The 23992-nt window shown below is 47.1% G+C and overlaps 1 protein-coding gene across 9 annotated transcripts in view; it reads left to right on the forward strand.

Annotated features, from left to right (window-relative positions):
- The window catches only part of SVIL (supervillin), a 240088-nt gene that overhangs the window by 193924 nt on the left and 22172 nt on the right, over positions 1-23992 (forward strand). For 7 of the 9 annotated variants that reach the window (XM_082618197.1, XM_082618201.1, XM_082618202.1 and 4 more), the window contains 11 exons: positions 358-405; positions 7826-7973; positions 10970-11059; positions 11148-11234; positions 12831-13008; positions 15637-15809; positions 17319-17474; positions 18879-19015; positions 20195-20342; positions 20468-20613; positions 22130-22305. In XM_082618197.1, the coding sequence (XP_082474323.1) occupies positions 358-405; positions 7826-7973; positions 10970-11059; positions 11148-11234; positions 12831-13008; positions 15637-15809; positions 17319-17474; positions 18879-19015; positions 20195-20342; positions 20468-20613; positions 22130-22305 (1487 nt within the window). The remainder of the gene's footprint in view (positions 1-357; positions 406-7825; positions 7974-10969; positions 11060-11147; positions 11235-12830; positions 13009-15636; positions 15810-17318; positions 17475-18878; positions 19016-20194; positions 20343-20467; positions 20614-22129; positions 22306-23992) is intronic. The other 2 variants (XM_082618199.1, XM_082618205.1) reach the window with 1 other exon arrangement.

Genomic DNA, 23992 nt, shown 5'->3' on the forward strand with positions numbered 1-23992 from the left:
AAGGTCTGTGATGTCCCCAGAACAAGTCCTGGAAAATTCTAGGAAGGTCAGTCTGCCACATTCGTGTTCTGATTGGCTGTGTCATTGAAATTCGAAATCACAATTCAAGAGCATGAAGTCAGTTGAAGGAACAAGGCTAAGAGGGCAAGGAAGGCTGTTGGTACGACCTCCAAATTAAAGGTTATTATCCCGCTGACGAGTGATGAATTCACTTGGTGTCTGTGCCACCCGATCGTGTGGGCATGTGCATGCTTCTCCGGGAACCCAGCACAGAGTTCTTGGAAATGATTGTGACACCATAACCCGATCCTACCCTTCCAGCACTCTGCAATGTCTCCTATTTGTTTTAACCTGTAGGAAGAAGGAGCATTTACAGATGATAATGCCGTTTCTAATCTGCTCTGGGTAAGCCTGACTCTCACGCAGATCTCCTGGCCACGTGTAACTCTCATCCCTGACGGTTCCCCTTGGTGCCCCTCTCTGTTTGGTTTTCTTCTCCCGAGGCAAGATGCCACCTTGATCCAGAGTGGAGCGCTATCCTGTTTCCTGAAATTTTGTTTCAACCGTAGAATGAGAAAACTTGAAAGACGTTAAGGAAGATATTTTATATTCGATGTTAAAACGGTCCATGAAAGTCAGGGTTCCCCTGTGTGTCACGGAATATCTTCTGTAAATTGCAGTAATCTTGCCAGTAACTCAATTACTGCACAGAGCTGACTTGGGTATACTTACTGTGCTTGTGTGGGGATTTCTGTTAGCATTCTAAAAAAAGAAACAAGTAGGATGGACTCTTTGGGGAAGAGAATTGAAATTGCAATGAGTAAATTAACTTTCTGTGAGAGAAATCCTTGTTTTTGTCCCTCCCCCTTCCCCACCCCGCTGTGATAAATCTTCTCTTTTCACCTCTAATCCTCTTGCTTTGCTCTATAGGAACCTGTATATGCTTCTACTTATTCTCCTGCTATTCCTGCTGCCCATAAATACCTGTCTTTTGTATCTATTAATCAGGTGAGGAATTGCCTACACGTATTAAGCCTCATTGCAATTTCTGAGCAGCAGGGAGAAACTTGTTTCATTTGGGGAAGTAACTCCTTTGCTGCATTTCTGTGTGTGTGTGTGCGCGCGCGCGCGCAGATGTAATCGCTACTTCATATATTTAGGGTCAGTCACCCACATCTCAGCTTTCGCTCAGACCCCTAGGGAGACCTATGGTATTAATTCATCTCATAGTCACGTGACTGGTTGAAGAGGAAAGTCCCCCATTTTAATCTCCAAGGTTTATATCCTAAATTGAGTCAGGAGCCCAGGCAGGACCCCGGGGCTGTCTTGATAAAGTAGGAGGAGGTGGCCCAGGCGCTTTGGGGCGTGGAAGAGGCAGGATGGAAGAGGCGGTCCTGATGGGAGCTAGCTGCCATGGTGCTGTTGGCATGGTAACCACAGCCCTCCTTCCCCACTCCCCACCTCCACTGCACCCCGTCCGAACCCCGCCACAGAAGGGAGACCTAGCCTGGGCTGATATGATGCGTTGGTACGTAATACGTGATGATGTTTAAAGCTAAAAATACCAGTGATTGTTTGTTATTCCCCTTGGAATGTCCCTGGGGTCAAAGTAGCTAGAAACAGTAGCTGCATCCCCTTTGCCACGAGCCCCAGGTGCTAGTTGCCTTCCATCTGTGGGACCTGGCTGGTCATTCCCCCTTAGGGTTTCTGTCTCCTCATCAACCCTGGGACCACGCCTCTCAGGTGGCCTACAACTAGAAATCTCATGACTGTTCTGTTCCTTTAGGACTAGTGGTGACAAAAGGTCTTTGAGGGAGAGGCACAGGGTTTCAGCCAGAGGAAGGGTCTGGTGGGTCCTCCCGGCTTCATCTGGCATCTTCACAAGTGGAAACTCCCCGTTTCTTCTCCCGCAGGCGGCCTTTCCCTCACTCTCCTCAGTGCCTTTCCTCTGAAGTTAGGAATGTGGGTCTGTGGGAGCCCGGCCCTGCATTGCCAGCTGGTGTCCACCCCAAAAAAGAGGCTGAAATCTGGAGCGAACCTGCTGTTCCATCACTAAGGGGGGGAAATGCCTGTTTTCTTCTAAATAAGTCAATGTTAAACTTTAAAAGAAAAGATATATTACTGAAGTCTTTAAATATAAATTATGTATATTATATAATACACATGTCTTGTGTGTATATATATATATACAGTATACATTTTTTATAGACTTTACTTTTTAGAGCAGTTTTAGGGTCACAGCAAAATTGAGCAGAAAGTGCAGAGACTTCCCCTAACCCCCCCCCCCTCAAAACACACACACACAGCCTCCCCCATTATCAGCATAGCCCACCGGGTGGCATGTTCATTACAGTTGACAAGTTGTTCTCCCTCAGTGCCCATCATTTGTATTTGGGTTCACTCTTGGTGTCGTACATTCTCTGGATTTTGACACATGTATAATGACGTGTATCCATCATTGTAACATCATACAGAGTAGTTTCACTGCCCTAAAAACCCTCTGTGGGACTTCCCTGGCGGTCCAGTGGTTGAGTCTCCACGCTTCCACTGCAGGGGGTGCAGGTTCGATCCTTGGTTGAGGAACTAAGATCCCATGTGCCGTGGAGCGCGGCCAAAACAAAAAACAAAAAACCCAAACAAAACAAAAACCCTCTGTGCTCTGCCTTTTCATCCCTACCTCTTCCCCCCGCCTCCTTCCCTTGGCAACCACTGATGCTTTTACTGTCTCCATACTTCTGGTCTTTTCCAGAATGTCATATTGTTAGAATCGTACAGCATATGGCCTCTTCAGATTGGCTTCTTTCCCTTAGTAATATGCATTTAAGGTTCCCCCATGTATTTTCATGGCTTGATAACTCACTTCTTTTTACCACTAAATAATCGTCCTTGTCTGGATGGACCAGTTTATTTATCCATTTGCTTACTGAAGGTCATCTTGGTTGCTTCCAAGTTTTGGCAATTGTGAATTAAACTGCTATAAACATCCATTGCAGGTTTTTGTGTGGACATAAGTTTTCAACTCATTTGGATATCAAAGAGTATGATTGCTGGATCTTATGGTAAGAGTATGTTTAGTTTTGTAAGAAACTGCTAAACTGTCTTCCAAAGTGGCTGGACCATTTTGCATTCCCACCAGCAATGGATGAGAGTTCCTGTTGCTCCACATCCTCGCCAGCATTTGGTGGTGTCAGTGGTTTGGATTTTGGCCATTCTAGTAAGTGTGTAGAAGTATCTTGTTGTTTTAATTAGCATTTTCCTGATGACATAGGATATTGAACATCTTTTCATCTGTACGTCTTCTTTGGTGAAGTGTCTGTTCAGATCATTTGCCCATTTTTAAATTGGTTGTTTTCTTCTTGTTGAGTTTTGAGAGTTCTTTGTATATTTTGGATAGCAGTTCTTTATCAGATATGTCTTTTGCAAATATTTTTTCCCAGTGTGTGGCTTGTCTTCTCATTCCCTTGACAGTGTCTTTCACAGAGCAAAAATTTTTAATTTCAATGAAGTCCAGCTTGTTAGCTATTTCTTTCATGGATCATGCATTTAGTGTTGTATCTAAAAAGTCATCAGTGAACCCAAGGTCATCTAGATTTTTTTCTATGTGATCTACAAATTTTATAGTTTTGCATTTTACATTTAGGTCTATGAACCATTTTGAGTTAATTTTTGTGAAGGGTACAAAACCTGTGTCTAAATTCTTTTTTTTTGCATGTGGATGTCCAGTCATTTGTTGAAAAGACTATGAAAAGGCTGTCTTTTCTCCAGTGTATTACCTTTGCTCCTTTCAAAGATTAGTTGAGCATATTTGTGTGGGTATATTTCTGGGCTCTCTACTCTGTTCTATTGATCTATTTGTGTGTTTTTTCACTAGTACCACACTGTCTTGGTAGTAGTGGTACTTTTGCAGTAGCTTTACAGTAAGTCTTGAAGTTGGGGAGTGTCAGTCTTCTGGCTTTTTTCTTCCCCTTCAATATCGTGTTGGCTAATCTGGGTCTTTTGCTCCTCCATATACACTTGTCTGTTCATCGATATCCACAAAATAACTTGCTGGGATTTTGATTAGAATCACACCAAATCTATAAATCAAGTTGGAAAGAACTGACATCTTGACAGGATGGCATCTCCCCATCCATGAACATGGACTATCTCTCCATATATTTTTAAGTTTAAAAAAAAATAACATTTACCAGAAGCAATCTCTGTCTTATCACTTCAAAATTAAAATGACCTAAAAATCCTGTATTGGGCTTCCCTGGTGGCGCAGTGGTTGAGAGTCCGCCTGCCGATGCAGGGGACATGGGTTCGCGCCCCAGTCCGGGAAGATCCCACATGCCGCGGAGCGGCTAGGCCCGTGAGCCATAGCCGCTGAGCCTGCGTGTCCGGAGCCTATGCTCCACAGTGGGAGAGGCCACAACAGTGAGAGGCCCGTGTACCACAAAAAAAAAAAAAAAAAAATCCTGTATTTTTACTTCTGGACAATTTTCCCAGATGAATGTTTTACATCCCAGTGATGGGGCACTAGCTCCTCAGTGTTCCTGGAGATCCTTTCCTCCAGCAGTCCTGGTATAAATATTCAACAATGCAGGGGCTCAGAGAGGGAAACAGAGCATTGAAATAGTATACAAGCTCTGTCTAAATGGACTGTTTGTCTCTTGTCAGGCTTCAACCCACGTTTTCTTCTTCCTCACATGCCTCAGGGCTGTATCAGAATAAGATTTTCCTTGTTCCCTTCCTTTCATCTTAGTTGCTGGGAAAGGGTGACAAGGTCAGATTATAGTCACTTTGAGGTCCAAACCTAGTTGAGATCTTTTTGCATGTTTTGTTCAGGCCACGTGAGGCTCTGGGCACTGATGATGGATGGAAATCACTTAAAGAGATGCAGAGCTAAATTTCCTTAACAGTGCACAGGATCCGAAATGCTGATAGCATTTTTGAAAACTGAGAAGTGATGGTTTGTCACTGTACCTTATTCCTCTTAACACATGATTCTGTGATTTCTTCCTGTGATGTAGTTTCACTAGAGGTGAATAAGATAAACACTTAAAAGTCAGATCACAGTATTTTCTATCTATGAAGCTCTCCACTTGTAGAAGAATTTTACCCTTAGATCTGCACTAATCCTAGTCACACGTTAGTTCTCTCTCGTGTATCGCCTCCTGTGTCAGAAACACTTAGTGAGATTTGCACTGATTTCTCAGGTGTACAGAGGCAAACCCATCAGTAGCAGTATGGTAACCTGAAAACATTCTTGCAGCTTAACCCTTTGCACACTTTCTAGCTGTGTCCTACTGAGTCTCTGTCCATCCCTAAGACGCTCCTTTCTTCCCAACTGTTTCACTACCTTCTCCTCCCCTCCCCCTCCCCTTCCCCTTCTCCTTCCTCTCCTTCCTCTCCTTCTTCTTTTCTCCTTCTCTCTCTCTCATTCCCTCCCTCCCCCTCCTCATCTTTCTGCATCACGTTCATGAGATCTATATTTGAAACAGTAAAAGATAGATTGGGTAGGGCTTCTATTCATATTATGCCCCAACTCCCTTACTCTCCCAGTCAATCCTAAATATCATCAGCTAAACCTAGGAAAACCTGAACAATGACACAGTGCTTACTATACTATGTATTATCTCCTTCTCTAAATAAGGAAAGAAAACCTTCGAAGGGAAAAGCAAGACAAGACAATCATGAAGTTTTTTTTTCCGTACGCGGGCCTCTCACTGTTGTGGCCTCTCCCGTTGCGGAGCACAGGCTCCGGATGCGCAGGCTCAGCGGCCATGGCTCACGGGCCCAGCCGCTCCGCGGCATGTGGGATCCTCCCAGACCGGGGCACGAACCCGTATCCCCTGCATCGGCAGGCGGACTCTCAACCACTGCGCCACCAGGGAGGCCCAATCATGAAGTTTTAAGCTAAAAAAAAAAAAAAAAAGTACATGGACGAAGATGTCTATCTTGCCTGTTTTCATATTTTGAGTTCTAAAATTTAATAGCAACTTGTGATACATTCTGTTAATTTCTAAAGGGAATAAATAAACTGTATATTTATACATATAACACATGCATATGACATATATACATATATATAAGATAAATATATACACATTATATATATCTTACTGCATTATAGAACCATTTAAAGTCAGATAAGGGGAATCAGGGGCCTCTAGACCAACCCTACTAAGTGGCAAAGTTAAGGTGAAACTTCTAGAGAAGAAAAAACGTTTATGTTTAACAACATCGTTTAGAGGTGGGTGAAAAGCGTGCTCCTTAACGTAGATCTGGCAAACCACCGGACACCTTGAATCCGGGGACACCTGTATCATCCCAGGGCTTACGTCCATCACGTTCTCCCTGGAGCTGCAGGAGAATCCAAGTGCCTTGGGAAGTGGAATTGTTGACCTGGGGATACCATTTTTCTGAGCCATTAACCACACTTCCCGTGCGCCAGGACTCTGGAGATTTTGCTGAGTTCACCATAGCACTGGTGATGTCTGGATCTTCAGAGAAGAAAACTTTCTTGGCACTTTATATGTTTTTTAAAATATTTTAAGGCTAGTGTCCTATGGATTAAAATTCACTCCTGAAACTTCATTTTCCAAGAAAACTTATCCTCTTTTTTGAATTTTGATGAGGTTTTACTAGCAAGTCCACCGCATAGTTTATAAGGGCCTGTGATTCAGAGAATTACTTGGAATTAGGGTCATCTCACCACTCATGAGTAGGAAGGGCCTGGAGATAGAAGCTCTTTCTGTTCTGGGGACGATGCTTTTCTTTCCTCGGCACTAGCTTCCAGGGCTCCTGCCCTCTCCACTGCTTCTCCCCCTGTGCGCCCCACCCCCATACCCAGGGGGATTTTGTAGTGAAAGGAGGGACAGGTGAAGGAGGAGAGAAAGGAGACTTTTCTCTGGCCAGCATTCCAGCACGTCCCACCCCGGTGTCAGCCTGCTGCGGTCATGGTCATCCACTCTCCCGGCCGCGCCCCTTCCTCTGCACTGGTCCTCGGTGCCTTGAGCCCCGTCCTCGGCCTCCTTCCTGCCCATCCCCCTCCTTTCCTGGTCTCCCTCAAGTCACCCCCCACCTCCAACTTCTGCCTTTTAGGCCAAATGAGTGTCACCAATGGCTTAGAAATTGAAGAGGCACCTATCTCCAGAACCCCAATTAGAAGCATTTGAATGCCTTTTTTAGGTAGAACTGTTATTATGTACGTAGGTTATCTCTATAGCACAACTCAGCCCCGATGTCAGATACTCTGTGACTTAAAAGTCGCTTTTATGGGCTTGACCTGGTTGCCTAACTGCCCATGTAACATAGTTGCTCTAGGAAAAAGCACGCGAGTTCCAGAAAGCCTTCTGATCGCACATCCTTCCCTAATCAGCTTTCCTTCCTTTATGATTGACCATGTTCCTCGTGAACTTAAGAGGGTAAGATTTTCTAGACACACCGTGCGCTTTGTGAGTGTAATGGATAAAGAGTCCTAGTCAACTGAGTTTAACTAGATAAGTAAAACAGAGCAACTTTAAAACCCCGTAAAATTCATGGCAGGAAGACAGTCTATTTTTGTTTCTTTTTACAGAGTATCATTTTGATATTCCAGTGTTGCAAACAAATAAGTGAAAAACTAAGTTCTAACCTACAGTTCCCGCGTTGGTGGTGGTGATCTCTAACCCAAGGTGGAAATAGGGAAGCCGAGCCTGTTTCAGCGAGAGCAGCTGTGGACGTGTGGGGACGATGCTCGGCTGCTCTCTGCCTGCTTTTCAGCTCACGGGGGGCTGCGCGCTAACGCTTCTGTCTCTGTGATTTGCTCTCCTGTTTTCTTCTGGGTACACTCCGTAAACAGCGGGTCACAGAAAGTCGAGAGAGCCAGATGACGATTGAAGAGAGGAAGCATCTCATCACCGTGAGAGAGGACGCCTGGAAGACCAGGGGCCGAGGGGCAGCCAACGACTCCACCCAGTTTACCGTGGCCGGCAGGATGGTGAAGCGAGGTCAGGATGCGTGTGCGCGCTCCGTCGCCCCGCCCACGGAGGGGGCGTGGCCGGGGAGGGCTCAGTGTAAACAATGGGGCCGCAGTCTGCTCTGGCTTTCACTCTCACTGAAATTGTGCACACGTTTTCTGGGTAGGTTTTGTGAGATAGTCCTACCGAAAGCCTTTTCCTACGACACCGTCATCTTTGACATCAGACACATAATGCAATTAGTCACATTTCAAAACAGCCATTTGCAGATGGAGCCCAGGTTTCAAAAGCGATTTTGCAAATCTGCTAACAGATCTTAGTCCTTTCCTGTCCTTGCTTTGAAATTATTTCCATTTTCTTGCCATCTGGCAGTCAGTTCACCCAAATGAGCCTTTCTCAATGGAGGAGGAGTTTGTGTCTTCGCCCTTTTAGGGTAATTCCCGGGTCTCTTTCCATCAAACCAGAGTTCCCTGGCTTCGGAAGCCCCATTTCCAGCGATGTTTTAATAGCTGTCCAAAGGATGGATCCATTTCCACAGGGAAGTGAGATTTCCCTACAGATGGGCAGTTTCCCTGCAGCTGTGCTCTTGGAACTCATTTGCAGCAGGGAATCCAAAGGTTTATGAAAGTGATGAATCACGTGGTTAGAAGTCACCAGAGAGCTGAGGGGCTCCACATCCTGTAGGAAACCGTTAAAATCTAGGGTCCTTGTTCACCTACATGCACGTACCTTCATTTTCTAAGCTGTGGTTTAAGCAGATTTCTTAACTTAGTGATAAAGGTTTTCACATTCAGGTAGAGTTAACTTACATTGGTGTCTGCTTTCTAGGTTTGCAGTTCACTTTCCTCAGAACCTTTCAGGGTCCTCACTCAAAGACAGGGCCTAGCTCATTGTAGGCTCGTGATAAATATTTGCAGAAGGAAAGGAGGGAGGCAGGGAGGGAGGGGGAAAGGAAGGGAAGGAGGGAGGGAAAAGCCCTGAACTGAGATGAACCCAAATCTTGGTGGAAAAATCCTTTGTAACAAATTTATTCTTAACTTTTCTTGGAATTGTCAAGGATAACAGAAGATAATTTGCTCTCAGAATGAGGTGGCATTTGAATACGTTCCGTATACTTTAGGTGACCCCCATCCCTGTGTTAACAAAAGCAGATTAAGGCCCACACTGGTTAAGAAGAACTCGAGCTGAGAACTTGAACCGGAGCTCAGACCTGCCCGCGTCTAGCCCAGGCTTTTCTCCTGATGACTTTTCACTTTGGTTTCCTCTTTCCTCTTCCATCTGAGAAGATGGTAATTTATTTGAAGTCGGGCCCTTACTACCAGATACCACTGCCCTTGTCCACAGGAATGTCAGAGGAAGTAGCTTTGCTCTTAGGCAGGTTTGGAGAGTAAAGTCAGAGATGTTCCTCTCCCTTAGTGGATGAGTTAGTTCACTTTCACGTGTTTCTGAATAAATCAGGGATCTTTATGTAACAGGTGCGATATGACTTTGCTCAGGAAATAATTTTCTTGTACTTTCAATCTAATGGAAAAACTGCACCCTGTTTTTCTAATATTTGTTACCACCACCTACACAGTGATGTGTTTCACTCAGTCACCGCTCTTTCGGATTTGCAGATAGGGCGTCCAATGTCTTACATTCGCCAAAGAATGAAGGAGTCCTCACGCTGCAGCCACCAAGATTTCCCATCTCTTCGGGTTACTGTGTACCTGCGAGTTGCCAAGAGGCATGCCGTACCCTGATTTTCATTCTCTCACCCCAGAACACTCTCTTCTCCCCAGGCTCGCTAGGACTGTCTCCCTTTTTCTTATTCCTAGATGCTACATAACAGGGAGTACGCCACAGATTTCTGTGGTATTCTAGAATTCTCCTGGAAGTAAGTGCACCTTTGAATAAGAGAGATGTGAAATGTTCCTGAAGAGAGTAGGTGACTGGTTACTGCCTGCAGAATTCACTGAAAAGAGGTGTGGGGAATGCTTTGTTTTGTTTTAACATCGTGAAATTTAAATCTGTGTGCCCTCCCCCACTATGGACGAACCCTAAATCTCTCCAGGAAGGAGCTGGTCCACCTCTGGGAGCTCAGCGCTGCAGCCTGAACAGGCAGCAGGGCGCGCCGTGACAGCACAAGGGGCCGGTGTCCCAGCCACACCTGACATGGGTACGATCCTCCAACAGTCGCAGATCAGTACAAATGGTTCCTCTTGTGTCTTTCGTACAAAGCTTAGCACCCTCTGCATTATTGCCTAATAGGACCACACTCTGAGTGACGTCCCCAAAGGCCAGACTGTCCCCATGTCCCCTCAGCTGGGAGGGACACTCCGGGGCACTTCCCGGCCAGCGTGACAAGCCCGGTCTCCCCGTCCTCTGCAGAGATGGTGCAGAAACAACCGGCCCTCCGCATCCTCGCGTTCCGCAGCCACGAATTCAACCAACTGTGATCAAAAAAAATTTTAATTCCAGAGAATTCCCAAAAGCAAAACTGGAATTTGCCACCGCAGCTCTTTACATAGCATTTACATTGTCTTAGGTATAATGGGGCATCCAGAGATGATCTAGAGTCTCCGGGAGGATGTACGTAGGTTGTATGCAAATGTGCCATTTTGTATAAGGGACTTGAGCATCTGTGGATTTTGGTACCCACAGGGGGTCCTGGAACCAATCCCTTGTGGATATACCAAAGGACGACTGTATACTTTCTCTTCAGCTACCTCCACTGCCCCCAAAGCCTCCAGACGTCACCGTTTCATCTGTTCGAGGACATTCTGATTGCCTTCGTGTCTTGGTGGTTCAGTATGGAATGGCAGCCTGACAGCCGCCGCAGGCCTTAGAAACAATAAAACCCTGTCTCCATTGGCAGGTGTCCTACACGTGTGGGCACGGTCCCAGGCACATGTGTGTGTCCCATGCGTGTGTGTAAATTCTGTAAATTGTTAGATCTCCGTTGGGACTCAGGGCCATCCCTCAGGGTCCTGGGAACTTCCGGAAGTTTCCTGAGATGCTCAATAGCTCCTTTGTCTGCTCTGCAGGTCTGGCGTCCCCCACTGCCATCACCCCAGTAGCGTCCCCTATCTGCAGTAAAACGAGGGGCACCACGCCAGTTTCCAGACCCCTGGAAGGTGAGTCACCAGGCACCCAATGTGCCAAGAGGTCTGTGATCAGAAGAGCCCTCCGTGCTTCTCTCACCTGTGTTTTCTACTTGCCCAGATATCGAAGCCAGACCAGACATGCAGTTAGAATCAGACCTCAAGTTGGACAGGCTGGAAACCTTTCTAAGAAGGCTGAATAACAAAGGTACAAGCCAGAGGGAAGCTTGGGTTCGTGTGCTTGTAGCCAGTGTGACGCAGGTTTCAGTGGGTAGCTCGGGAAGCCTAGAAACACCTGACCTGCTCCCAGCATCTCTAAATCCCAACTGGGATTGATTTTTCTCCTCAGCTAAATTGTCTTCTATTATGACTTCACCAGTTCGTACTGTAAGCATTATCTTTGTTATGTTTTAAGAAATGAAGTGATTGGTCAACATTGATGAGATTACCAAACTCTGATTCACTTGGTAAATAATGAACTCAGTAGGGAGCCCCCAATAACACATTTGTTCCTGGATCTAAACCCTTGGGATGGGCTTCCCTGGTGGCGCAGTGGTTAAGAATCTGCCTGCCGATGCAGGGGACATGGGTTCGAGCCCTGGTCCGGGAAGATCCCACATGCTGCGGAGCAACTAAGCCCGTGCGCCACAACTACTGAAGCCTGTGCGCCTAGAGCCACCGCAATAAGAAGCCCGCGCACAGCAACGAAGAGTAGCCCCCGCTCTCTGCAGCTAGAGAAAGCCCGCGAGCAGCAACGAAGACCCAACGCAGCCAAAAATAAAATCAATCAATCAATAAATTTATGAAAAAGAAGTAAATAAACCCTTGGGATGTCATCCAATCAGGATTGTAGACTCGGTAATTTTGCCTTAAACCCTGAAAGCAGATTATTACACGAAATCAACGTGAGCTTGGGCCTGATGAACTTTCAGTTGTATATGTCAATTTCCAATAAGGTAGCAGCTGCTATTATAATCACAAATGACTTCTAAAAGAAATTCTAGTGAATAAAGATTTCAATACAAAAGTCCATGAAGTATAGATAATAAAAGAATAACATGCAGAAATAGGCTCATCTCTTAAAAAATGTCCAGTACTTGCAATTTATCAAATAGTAAGCCCTGGATTCCCTGCTATTGACAGTGACCCCTATAGGTTGAAAATAATACAGACAAAACCACCTGAAACCAGAAATATAAAAGTATAATGTAATAACAAAGCTGGCAAGGCAAAGAATGCAAACGAGTCAGTTTATCACCTGTATGTAATGGTGATCTAGCCCAGGGGTCGGCAAGCTAATCCAGCTCACCTCCTCTTTTTGTAAATAAAGTTTTATTGGAACCCAGTCGTGCCCATTCCTTAGCATATTGGTAAGAGTTGCTTTTGTACTATAGCAGCAGGGTCATGTAAGGGGCAACACGGGTCACACAGACTCCCATGCAAAGCCTAAACTATTTACTACGTGACCCTTTGCAGGACAAGTTCTCACCAAACCCTGAGCTAGAACGAGGCTGAGCTAGCGCTGCCTCCAAAAGCGCAAACAGCAGGTTCAGAAACTCCCGGTGAGCTTGAGCCTCCAGCGCTCCCAGCGCTCCCAGTGCAAGCTCTGTGCGGACGGGACGTCCTCTCCTGAGAAGCCAGCTGATCCCCCGGAAGCATCTACAGAACCCTGGACATCCCCGTCCTGTCTGCTCCACCCCTGGACCTTAGCGGGAAGAAAATCATGTTTAAGACTCAGTGAAGCGGAGTTGGAGTCACGTTTGTACACAAATCTCAGGTCATTGGTTTGCTTGTTTGTCCGTAGTTGGTGGGATGCAGGAAACGGTCCTCACCGTCACCGGGAAGTCCGTGAAGGAGGTGATGAAGCCGGACGATGAGGAAACCTTTGCCAGGTTCTACCGCAGCATGGATTCCGCTCTGCCGAGAAGCCCTGTGGAGCTGGACGAGGACTTTGACGTCATTTTCGATCCGTATGCCCCCAAGTGAGTTATCCCCTTTCCCATCTGTCACCCCTGGAGAACGGATTCCTTCACTGGTCTCCACACAGCACGTCCTCGAGAATCTTCTCTCACTGTTACCTCCTTCTGCAATAGAACTTCATTACAGCCAGACTGACACCAACCAGGGTTCTTGGCCTACCCCAATCAATAGAAATTGATAAGAGGCCAGACAGGAAACTCAGGCAAGGCTTTATTGGGACCCCTGCCACAGCAGGGGGGAGAAAGAACAAATAACAGGTTCCCTTGCTCGCTCCCCGAGGGGGGTGAGCTGCTTCCTTATATGAGGAGAGGGCAGGGGCGGGTCCAGGGGCTGGAGGCGTGGCTTAGGAGGTCTGCCCACCCCTTTGGTGGTGGTGTGTGCAGGGGGCATGCACAGTGCCCTGCTTTGGCTCCCGACACCCTGTTTTTGCTCCCTGCTCTTCAGAAATGGCAGTTGGGTTTTTTGGTCTTTTTGTATCCTTTGTCCATAATTTGGCCCAATTGCACAGGCACAGTTAATTTTAGTCCCTAATGGTTTTTTGTATTTTGTTGCTTGAGGAGACGTGTGTCCAGGTGCAAGCCCTGCAGCAAAGGGTCTCAGGTCCCAGGTCCCAGCCCGTCTCAAAATCACTATTCTCTAGAACCAGACACTGGGCTAGATAGAGCTTGCGTACCCAGGACAGACGTCCCCTCTGGCAGAAAGCCTTGCATCCACACCACATGCCTGGTCCATAAAAATAAAGTGACTGTGTTTTTCACGTCACTTGAATATTGTTTTGCAGACTTTATGAACACTGGTTAGCAGAAATTTCTATGCCTTTCTTCATTTGACATGTCAAATTCTTACTCAACTTTGAAAACTGTTTGGATCACCTGGGCTCTAATGAATACAGCTAACTAGAAAATCAATGAAACGTGTTACTTAATTTGCAATCATTGATAAGATCAATAGATCTGAGGGTTTTCTCAGTGATGTCCCAGGGTCCCTCTTCATGCAGGAACGTAACTAAACCACCAAAGAAAAGTGTTCATGGTGTTAGGATTCCCTTGGTTGTGATTGCCACAAAGAAAGGCAAGTCCAACTGGCTTCAGCAGAAGAGAGGCCTGGAGGGATTTACAGGTTCCCTCCTTGAAAAGCGCAGGCATGAACTCAGGTTCCAGGGGCTCAGAATGAGGTCTCTCGCACCTGGTTCCTTTAGGCTGGCTTTCCTCTCAGTCAGGCTGTCACCACGTGGTAGATGGTCACCCCTCACTCCGGATTTATATCCCATCTCGTTGGCCACCGCCAGCACAGGCAGCTGACCTGCCCAGCCTTCCCAGAAGACGTTCCAGGCTTGATTTTCTTGGGTTTGCATCCAGCCCTACAGCCATCATTGTGGCCAAGGGGATGGAAGATGCCGATTGGCCAGCAGTGGGTGGTCTTTGGAGCCCCTCGGGAGCCAGGGTAGGGGACAGGGCATGGAGGGAGATGGTTCCCCCAAAGGAAAGCCAAGGAGCTCTTACGAGAAGCAGGGAGAATGTGCTGGGTGAGCTAATAACCCCACAGCCGTCCACCACGTTTATCTGTTGCCCACAAAGTTTTCAGAGTGCCCGTCTCTTCCGGAAGTCTGCGTGGTTATCATAAATGTTTCCTTAAGCTGCTCCTGATACCTGTTTTGCATTTTTCAATGTGTTCAGTTTTGTTCAGTTTGCTACCTTAAGAAAATGAACAATTTGCCATTCCCCACCTCTAAGTAATATTTGGGGTATTTGCATACATTGGTAGTGAACCACTGCTCAATCTTCTCCTCACCCAAATGTCATTGTTTACATGGTTACATGAAATTTAAACATTGATATGTATGTTTACACACGCGCACACACACATGCGACAATGTTATGTATGGAAGAGGACCTCCAGGTACAGAGATCCATGCACTTAAGACATTAAAAGCAGCCGAGTCTGCTGGGAAACCACGTGACTGGGTCCACCCCTCTCCCCGTGTCTGGTCTTCTACCCCAGAGAGCTGAGTGTGTGTGTGGGGGGGGGGGTCACAGTTGGTTTTGTGGGCCTCTCTTATTTCAATATATTTTTCAAAATAGTGCTTATTTTCCAGAGGGGGGCAGTGGGTCGAGAGGAGGCTCGTGATGGGGAACTTGGGGAGGGAACTGGAAAACTTGCATGGAGAGAAAGCTGAGTCTGGTGGAGAGAGGGTTAAATCAAGAAGCAGTGGCTGGCTGTCCGTCCGCGGAGGGCTTGCTGGAGCCCGAAGGAGAAGTGGTCCTATTCCGGCAGGAGAAGTAGCGATCAGCGTGTTGTGGGCGCGATGAGAGGGAAGGACCGCACCCTTCAGGGCTGTTCAGGAGGGGGATGGGCTGCCCAGAGGCACTGGCCGCTCCTCCAGCCGGAGACCACGGGGCGTGGTGAGAGCGGGGCTCCAGGCGTGGGCTGGCATCCGGAACTAAATGGGCTTCAGTCTCCCACCTCCGAGATCCTCAGTGGAGGGGTGATGGGAGGGGAGAAACTGTACGATTATAATGAAGTCAAGAACTAAACTCGCGGCGCCCGCTGCTTCAGCTCAGACCCACGCGAGCCACCAGGCGTGGGTGACACTGCAGCCCCGGCCACAGCAGCTCTGTTCTGCCTCTTAGGTTGACGTCCTCTGTGGCTGAGCACAAGCGTGCGGTGAGGCCCAAGCGCCGCGTTCAGGCTTCCAAAAACCCCCTGAAGATGCTGGCAGCAAGGGAGGATCTCCTCCAGGGGTACACGGAGCAGAGACTGAACGTGGCCTTCGTGGAATCAAAGCGTATGAAAGTAGAAAAGAGTGAGTATCAGGACCCTCCCCAGCTGTGCGCTCGGGGACCGGTGAGCAGGTGACTGTCCTCTCCTTTTCCTGCCTTGCACAGGCCAGTGACAGTGCCCAGAGACACTCGTGCAAGGAGCAAGTCTGCACACACACGTGCACACCCGCAGGAACTCTGCTTGGAACTGAAAGGCTTGCAGTGTGGCCCATCTATTCACTTACATCAAATCATCCTGTTTTGTTGTTTTCTTCAAGAGGTTGGAGGAAAGGGAGGTTGCTGGGCTTTGCGATTCAACCCATTTCCAAACACAGCGATTCTTCACTTGATCTTATTCTAGAGCAAATGATTCGATCTCTCATGGGCAAGTGTCCCAAATTTCTGTTTTGCCTAATCCGAGATTTTTACATTATTAATTAATGCAGAAACCGGTGCTTTTCACATTGTTTTGGGCAGGACCCTCGGGCTCCTTGGAGCTGGGATGTGGGCTGCGGGGAGTCGGGAGAGTTGGGATGGGGCGGTGAATGGAGCGTGGGAGCAGGCCCGAGGTTTTCATCCCACTTCAGGCTAAGCCGTCGGCTTTTATCTGCCCGGTCATGTGGGGCTCCCCAGTTCTCAAAGAGTGGTTTTCCCAGTGGAGCTACTGGCGTGCATAGTCCTGTTCTTCTGAAGACTCTTGCTGTAGTTTTTATTTTCCTATAGCACTCATAAACCTACTTACTAACGTGTTTTTTTAGAAATAGCCTTTGGATGCAGTGGTTGAGTCTTTCCATAGTAACTGGTTTACTAATTAAGATGTTACAAACTCTCTACGCCATACGAGTTGTCAGGTAGTGTTATATTTCTTCAGTATTAGAACCTCATCCCAGCAAAATAATTTTCTGAGTTTCTCTCGAGCATATGCATAGTTTTTTAAAGAATGAGCTAGAGAAATAAAGGTTTATTGGCACAAGTTTTATGTACTTTAACTGTACCTCCACTTTTTGGGGACACACATACATTTGTTGGTCCACACTGAAAATCCAGCCTTTTGTTACAATCTTAAATCTGAGAGCAAGCGATCTCAAGAGATCATGGAGTTGTTCACTTAGCCTCCAGAGAAAGATGAGAACTAAACCATGCCTTACGAGGTGCCTGCTTTTCTGCATATAAAGACTTTGGATGGAAGATGTCTAACAGTCTCCCTTAGGAATGCGTTTTCAACATCTAACACTGTTAGGAATTATAACAGCTTTAGTGGAATTGCAGCACATGAGTCCAGCTCCTGATTTTATACTGATGTGGCTGGTCCACAGTGCCATTCAATTCTTGTCTCTCTGCATGGCCAGGGTGACACTTTTCAGCAAGCATTTACACTTTCAATCCTATGTTTAACTCCTAACACAAGGCTTCACTGCATAGTTAATCAGACTGGAGTGTGTTTTCCCCATCAGGAGTGAGTCACTTATGCATGATTGCTGAGTGTAAACACTGTCATTTCTCCTGAATGACTTGCTCCCCCTGCACTGTGTTTCCTCCTTTGACCCTCCCAGTGTCCGCCAACTCCAACTTCTCAGAAGTCACCCTGGCGGGATTAGCCAGCAAAGAAAACTTCAGCAACGTCAGCCTGCGGAGCGTCAACCTGACGGAACAGAATTCCAACAACAGCGCGGTGCCCTACAAAAAGCTGATGCTGTTACAGATTAAAGGTATTCAGAGCGGCAGAGAATGACACACGACCAGGGATTTTAGTCTGGTAACCTCGGGAGGCCTGACTTCCCCCAACTTGCCCGAAGGGAGAAGGGAACGCATGCTTTTGGAGAGACCACTGGGTGCCACCTCGTCTCACATCAGCCTCACAAAATCCCACCAGGTGGGAAACATTACGCCCGTGTGGTAGCGCTTACTGATGCGCCCGAGGCCCCAGCAGCTGCTGAGCAGCAGAGCTGGCTTTGAACCCTGGTCTGTCTGATCCCAGGATCTCAGCGTTTGCTGCTGCTCCCCTTCCCGTGACCCCGGCCACACACGGCCTGCGGTCACCAGACCCCCCTCAGCCATCAGAGTGTCCTCTCCATCTGTCCTCCCCGCCAGTGAGACGGAGAGAGGGGTGTCCTTGAGGAAGGGGGCAAGGGAGCATAGGGCAGGGGGTCTCAGTGGCTCCAGCACTCTCCCTCCCCCTCCCCTCCCTCCCTTTCTCTTTCTCTTCCCTCCCTCCTTCTTTCTCTGCCTCTTTTCCTTCCTCCCTCCCTGTCTTCCTTCCTTCCTTCCTTCTCTCTCTCTTCCCTCCCTCCCTCTCCCTCTCTCTTCCTTTCTTCCTTCCCTCCCTCTCTCCCTGTAGCAAGGAGCCCTAACCCACAACCAGGGTGGCTCTGGCTCTGCCCCAGAGACTTCGCTGCCTCGGGCAGCACTGCTGTAAATTAATGCTCAAGAAAAGCATGACCTGTCCTCTGCTTCGCTGGGGTTTTGCAGGGTGTGTCTGCATGGCCACTGTCCTTTCTAGCGTATTTAAAAGACCCTTGACGAGTGCAAACCACCCGCCTCTGTTCCTACGTTGTGACGCAGAGACTGCACCGTCAGTGTGATTGTGGAAAGGTCGAAACCATTTAGGAGGAGTTGGAAGCCGCACAAGGCAGTGCTTCCCTCTGAGCTGATTCCTCTCCACGCTCAAGTTTTCGGTTTAGAGAAGAACTCCCAGGGATGAAAAGGCTCTCTGAAGGCCCTCGCCTTGCCCGGCCCGCAGAGGCTGTTAAGTGTAGGAGGTGGGCTGAGTGGAGAGAGACCAGGAGAAGAGTGGGGGAGGGGAAAGGAGGTGTTTGCTGGTGTCCCTGGGGGAGGGAACCTTAATTAATCCATTCACATGCTGTCAAGGGACACTGCTAATGGTCCTGGGAAACATGGTGACCTCTGGGCACCTGCCACCAGGGAAGGTCATCGACAAGGCTATGACTAAGTGCCCTGGGTCATGGGAACCCACGTGAGCAGATGAGGCTGTTGGGGATGGGAAGTCGGGGGCAGGGATGCTCCGGACGCGGGGTGCTTCCCGGGCGGTCCTGCCGGGACTGCAGGACAGCGCTCCTCTCTGGGGAGACGGTGACCCTCCGCCTCGTGCCCAGGAAGAAGACACGTGCAGACGCGGCTGGTGGAACCTCGCGCTTCTTCCCTCAACAGCGGGGACTGCTTCCTCCTGCTCTCCCCACACCACTGCTTCCTGTGGGTCGGAGAGTTCGCCAACGTCATAGAGAAGGCGAAGGTCGGTATCTGAGGAACGGAAGTGGTCTCGTTTTGCATCCCCTGTAGACACAGGGAGAATGTTCTTCCAGTGGCCAGATCCCTGGAAAGCTTCTCAAACGTCCAATGTTGCATTCAAGCGAGAGGGGACAGGCGCGTTTATTGTCCAGAAGGTCTCTGAAACGAGCTCCTGGTAAGTGCTTAAGGGGGATGTTTTAAAAGGAATCTGACCTGTGCCTCCAGGTTGAAAGTTCTGGTTCATCCTTCCTTCTGTGGAGAAAAAGAACTGGCCCATCACTTCCAAGTTGTTTATCCTAGGTGTCTAGGAAGTTCTGCTATGGATCTGTTGAATGAGTCTATTGAATGAGACTTTAGTGGGAAAAGACCAGGGGGTGGGTATTTTTATTTTGGGGTATTTTTCCTTCCTTCCTTCCTTCCTTCCTTTCCTTTCTTCCTTCCTTTCTAATTGGAGTTGATTTACAATGTTAATATCTGCTGTACAGCAAGGTGATTCAGTTCTACATATATGTGTGTGTGTGTGTATATATATATATATATATATATATATTCTTTTCATATTCTTTTCCATGATGGTTTATCACAGGAGAGTGAATATAGTTCCCTGTTCTCTACAGTAGGACCTTGTTGGTGATCCATCCTATAGATACTAGTTTGCATCTGCTCATCCCACACTCCCACTCCATCCCTCCCCCACCCGCCCTCGCCTTTGGCAACCACAAGTCTGTGCTCTATGTCTGTGAGTTAATTTCTGTTTTGTAGAGAGGTTCATTTGTGCCATATTTTAGATTCCATGTATAAGTGATATCATATGGTATTCGTTTTCCCTTTCTGACTTACTTCACTTAGTATGATCATCTCTAGTTGCATCCATGTTGCTGCAAGTGGCATTATTTTCTTCTTTTATATGGCTGAGTAGTGGGATGGGTATTTTTAAAAAGCTTCACAAATGATCTTTTGAATTTGAAGATGGACAGGTGTTGCTGTAAAGAATGGATACCCCCAGTCCTTTCGTTATATTTTCTTGACTTTTAGACAGTCCCCAACCACCAGTGCCCCCGGACCCTGTGGTCACAAGGTTTTCCTTTCAGACACACTGTCTCTCTGCTCTGATTTCAGTGTTGCCCCTCCATCTGACCGTGGGCTTGTCTGCCCAGGTAACTGTGTTCCTCTCTCTTTTTAGGCCTCAGAACTCGCAAGTTTAATTCAGACCAAGAGGGAACTTGGTTGTAGAGCTACTTATATCCAAACTATCGAAGAAGGAATTAACACACACACTCATGCAGCCAAAGACTTCTGGAAGCTTCTGGGTGGCCAAACCAGTTACCAGTGTAAGCGTTGACTGCATCTCAGAGAATGAGCCTTGCCTACCTTTCCTCCTCGCCTGCTTCCTTCTTCCAAACCAGCCCCCCTCCAGTGGGAAACATAATGTCCTCTTCCTGTTCTTACCCCAAAGCTGCTGGAGACCCAAAGGAAGATGAGCTCTATGAAACGGCCATAATAGAAACCAACTGCATTTACCGACTAATGGATGACAAACTCGTTCCTGATGATGACTACTGGGGAAAGATTCCAAAGTGCTCCCTTCTGCAGTCAAGAGAGGTACAGTGAGTGGTCCGCCCTCCAGCAGGAAAGCCCTTGGCCCCGGGCTGCCCGCTAAAACAGGTAGTAAGTGCGATAGGAGCTAGCCAGGGTCAGTGCTTGCTGCAGGCCAGACATTTTTTTTTTTTTTAACTTTTATCTTATATTGGAGAAAGTTGATTTACAGTGTTTTTTTAGTTCCCGGTGTACAGCAAAGTGATTCAGTTATACATATACATGTATCCTTTTTCAAATTCTTCTCCTGTTTAGGTTATTACAGACTATTGAGCAGAGTTCCCTGGACTCTACAGTAGATCCTTGTTGATTGTCTGTTTTAAATATAGTAGTGTGTACCTGCAGAAACATCTTTTTAAAGGCTACCGACTTGTGATTTCAAACCGTTACTGCTATCTTAGATGCTGATACAGAATTCCGAATGTTGTTCAGAGGAGGCATGGGTCATTGAAGGCTTTTCTGTTTTAGGCCAGATGGAAATATGACTTAGCCCCATCTCTTGATTTTTGTATAAACATTAAATATTTTTCAGTCCTTCAGTTTCAGGAAAAATAGGTGTATCTGTAGTGTATGGGTTTGCCAAGTAGTGTGCTGATTTTTCCTCTCACACCAGCACATATTTATTATTACACAATTACATATATTTCCAGCACCACGTTTTTTTTTGTTTTTTGTTTTTTGGCTGCACCGCTCAGCTCGCGGGGATCTTCGTTCCCCGACCAGGGATCGAACCTGAGCCCCTGGCAGTGGAAGCTGGAGTCCAACTACTGGACCGCCAGGGAAGGCCCACCACTAAGTATTCTGAGTGTTGAGAAAAAAAGGGGAAGACACAGAAGGACTTCAAATTTCGCTGGGTAGAAGACAATGAGAAAGGATGTAATCCAAAGCTAGACTGATTGTGTGACAAATTTAAACAGAGAAAAACGTGTCACAGAAAAAGAACTAATCAGGAATGATTTTAAAGAGAAGGGGAAATTGAGGCTAGTCTGCAGTTAAGTAGAATTGGGATTGCTGGAAATGAAGGAAAAAATTATTCTAGGAAGGAAGCATAGAACAAACCAACAGGCATGTAAATAGGAGCCCTGAGTTCATGTATTCATTCACCAAACACTTAGTGAGCCCGACTGTAGATACATTAATAAGTACAGTATGGTCTTTGCCCTTGAGGGTCCTCTGTGCCACGTGAAGCGGCCCTTATGAGCTGAGTGAGTGAATGACAGAGGAGGAAAGGAGGAAGGAAGGGAGGGGGCGGGGAGGAAGACCTGCTTGAATAGCTGTTAGGAATCAGAAGTGTTTGGAGGAGGGGCATTAACGGGCATTTAGGACCACAAGACAGAAATCATCCCCACAGGGCAGAGGCTGGCTCGGCTGTGCAGTACCATCCGGCCAAGTCTTTCTGTGCTTGTACTGAATGCTCCATTAGCATTTGAATCATCGCCTGTTGGACTCTCGGTCACTAAGACCCTGGTTCAACTAGAACGTGCCCTTGAAGTTAACACGTTCTTCTGTGCCATTTCCCCAGGTACTGGTGTTTGATTTTGGGAGCGAAGTTTACGTGTGGCACGGGAAAGAAGTCACGTTAGCACAACGGAAAATAGCCTTTCAGCTGGCAAAGCACTTATGGAACGGAACCTTTGACTATGAGAATTGTGACATCAACCCCCTGGACCCTGGAGAGTGCAATCCGCGCATTCCCAGGTACCGCTGGGGCCCTGGGCAGCCAAGGCTCCCACCGCAGTGTTTAGCCATCCCCCTTCAGGGGTTTTAGTTTTCATAAATGATTGCAGTGCAGTACCACGAGTATTCACAACGAGAACAGTGCTTTAGCTTTTCCCTAAGAAATACAGAAATACAGATGGTGTAGTCATCTGGAAGATGCTCCTGTTATATTTCATTTCTTGAAGTAAACAAATCGATGCCACCTGCAGTATTCAGGTGCTGTTGTGACATATAATTTGTTGTTTAAACAAATGACTTGCTGATCTGAAAAGCTTGCCAGGTCCTGGAATTCAGCCATGGATCTGAAGGTGCAAAAGCAACGCATCTCTTTCTGATTTCACACCTTCCCAGCCTAGCCCCTGAATTCCATTTATCTGGCAGTAGATGATGCCTTTTGTGGGGAGGGAGGATGTGGTATTGAAATAATGATTGTAATTATAACATTTCCTACACTCTACTGGACTTTTAAAAGTCATTTTGGCAAATCAGCCGAAGATGCACAAAACTCTCAGAAATATGGTCATGAAAACAAGAATTCTTACATGCAAAGGATCATTGTTTTTTATTTCTTAACTACCAGGAAAAAAGAGAAGTGCTTTTAAATTATGCATGCCACATAATGGGTTAGAAATGGATGTGCCACCAAATGGCACATTAAAACTGCTTTTTAATGTTTTCAATTGAACATACAGATTTCAACTTTCCTACCTAGTTTCCTGTTTTAAAATACAATTATTGATTTTATTATTCATTGTAATTATAGAAACAGTTCAGAATGATCTCAGTGTAGGTGAAAAGTTTTCAAATCCTTTCCAAGCAAGTGCACATTTAACATAAAATTAGTACTGAAACAACTAGTTTTTTAAGGCCTAAAGCTAAGACTAAGAAGAATGTTTTAGTTGGTATAGTAAAAAAAAAAACATACTGAAGCATAAAATCTGTGGGATGGACAATGGATGATTTATATTTAGTCGTGACATCATCTGAGATCTGAAGGTAGATGAGTGGGCACCTAACCCGCTGGCTCTCAGCATCTCCCAGGTCAGAAGCACGGGAGAAGCTTTCAAAAGAAATGCAGGTGCCGGTCCTGGCCGTTTGGGTGGGGTGGGGTTTATGTGTCCGTACATCTTAAAAGCTCCCCCAGGGATTTTAAGGTTCAGCCCACGTAGAGCGCCCAGCCCTTCCTCACCGAGGAGTCATGACTGAGCCCAGCTCAGACCTGCGGGTCAGGACAGGGAGGGAGCACCCAGCTTCACACCCCCGTGCTGCAGACCTGCCCTCTGTGCTCCCTGACCTCACACATCCAAGATGGATTTCTAAGCTGAGACCAAGTGTCTTTCTATAGGCACCCTACCAAGTCTGCAGAGTGGAATTTATATAAAAGACGGTCACTCAGCTATTTTCTGATAAGGACCACAGCCTTCACGGTAGCCCTGAATTTTCCACAGTTGCTGATATTTGGTTCCTAAGTCCCGGCAGCGTTGGCAGTGGAAGTATTTGCACACAGTGCCTTATCCTTTCAGTCCCCTTTGAAACAGGCAGCCCCCCCTTGATGTGCCTTAGCCGTGATGCCTGAAACTGTGGTCTGGACCAAACAGGACGTGACGAAGCACATCGGGGGCCACCGCAGGGCCCAGGAAGCACTGCCCCTCGGTCTGACGGTCCC

This window comes from Mesoplodon mirus (genome assembly GCF_964341445.2).
Source record: "Mesoplodon mirus genome assembly, chromosome: 4".
In the NCBI taxonomy this organism is placed as follows: Eukaryota; Metazoa; Chordata; class Mammalia; order Artiodactyla; family Ziphiidae; genus Mesoplodon; species Mesoplodon mirus.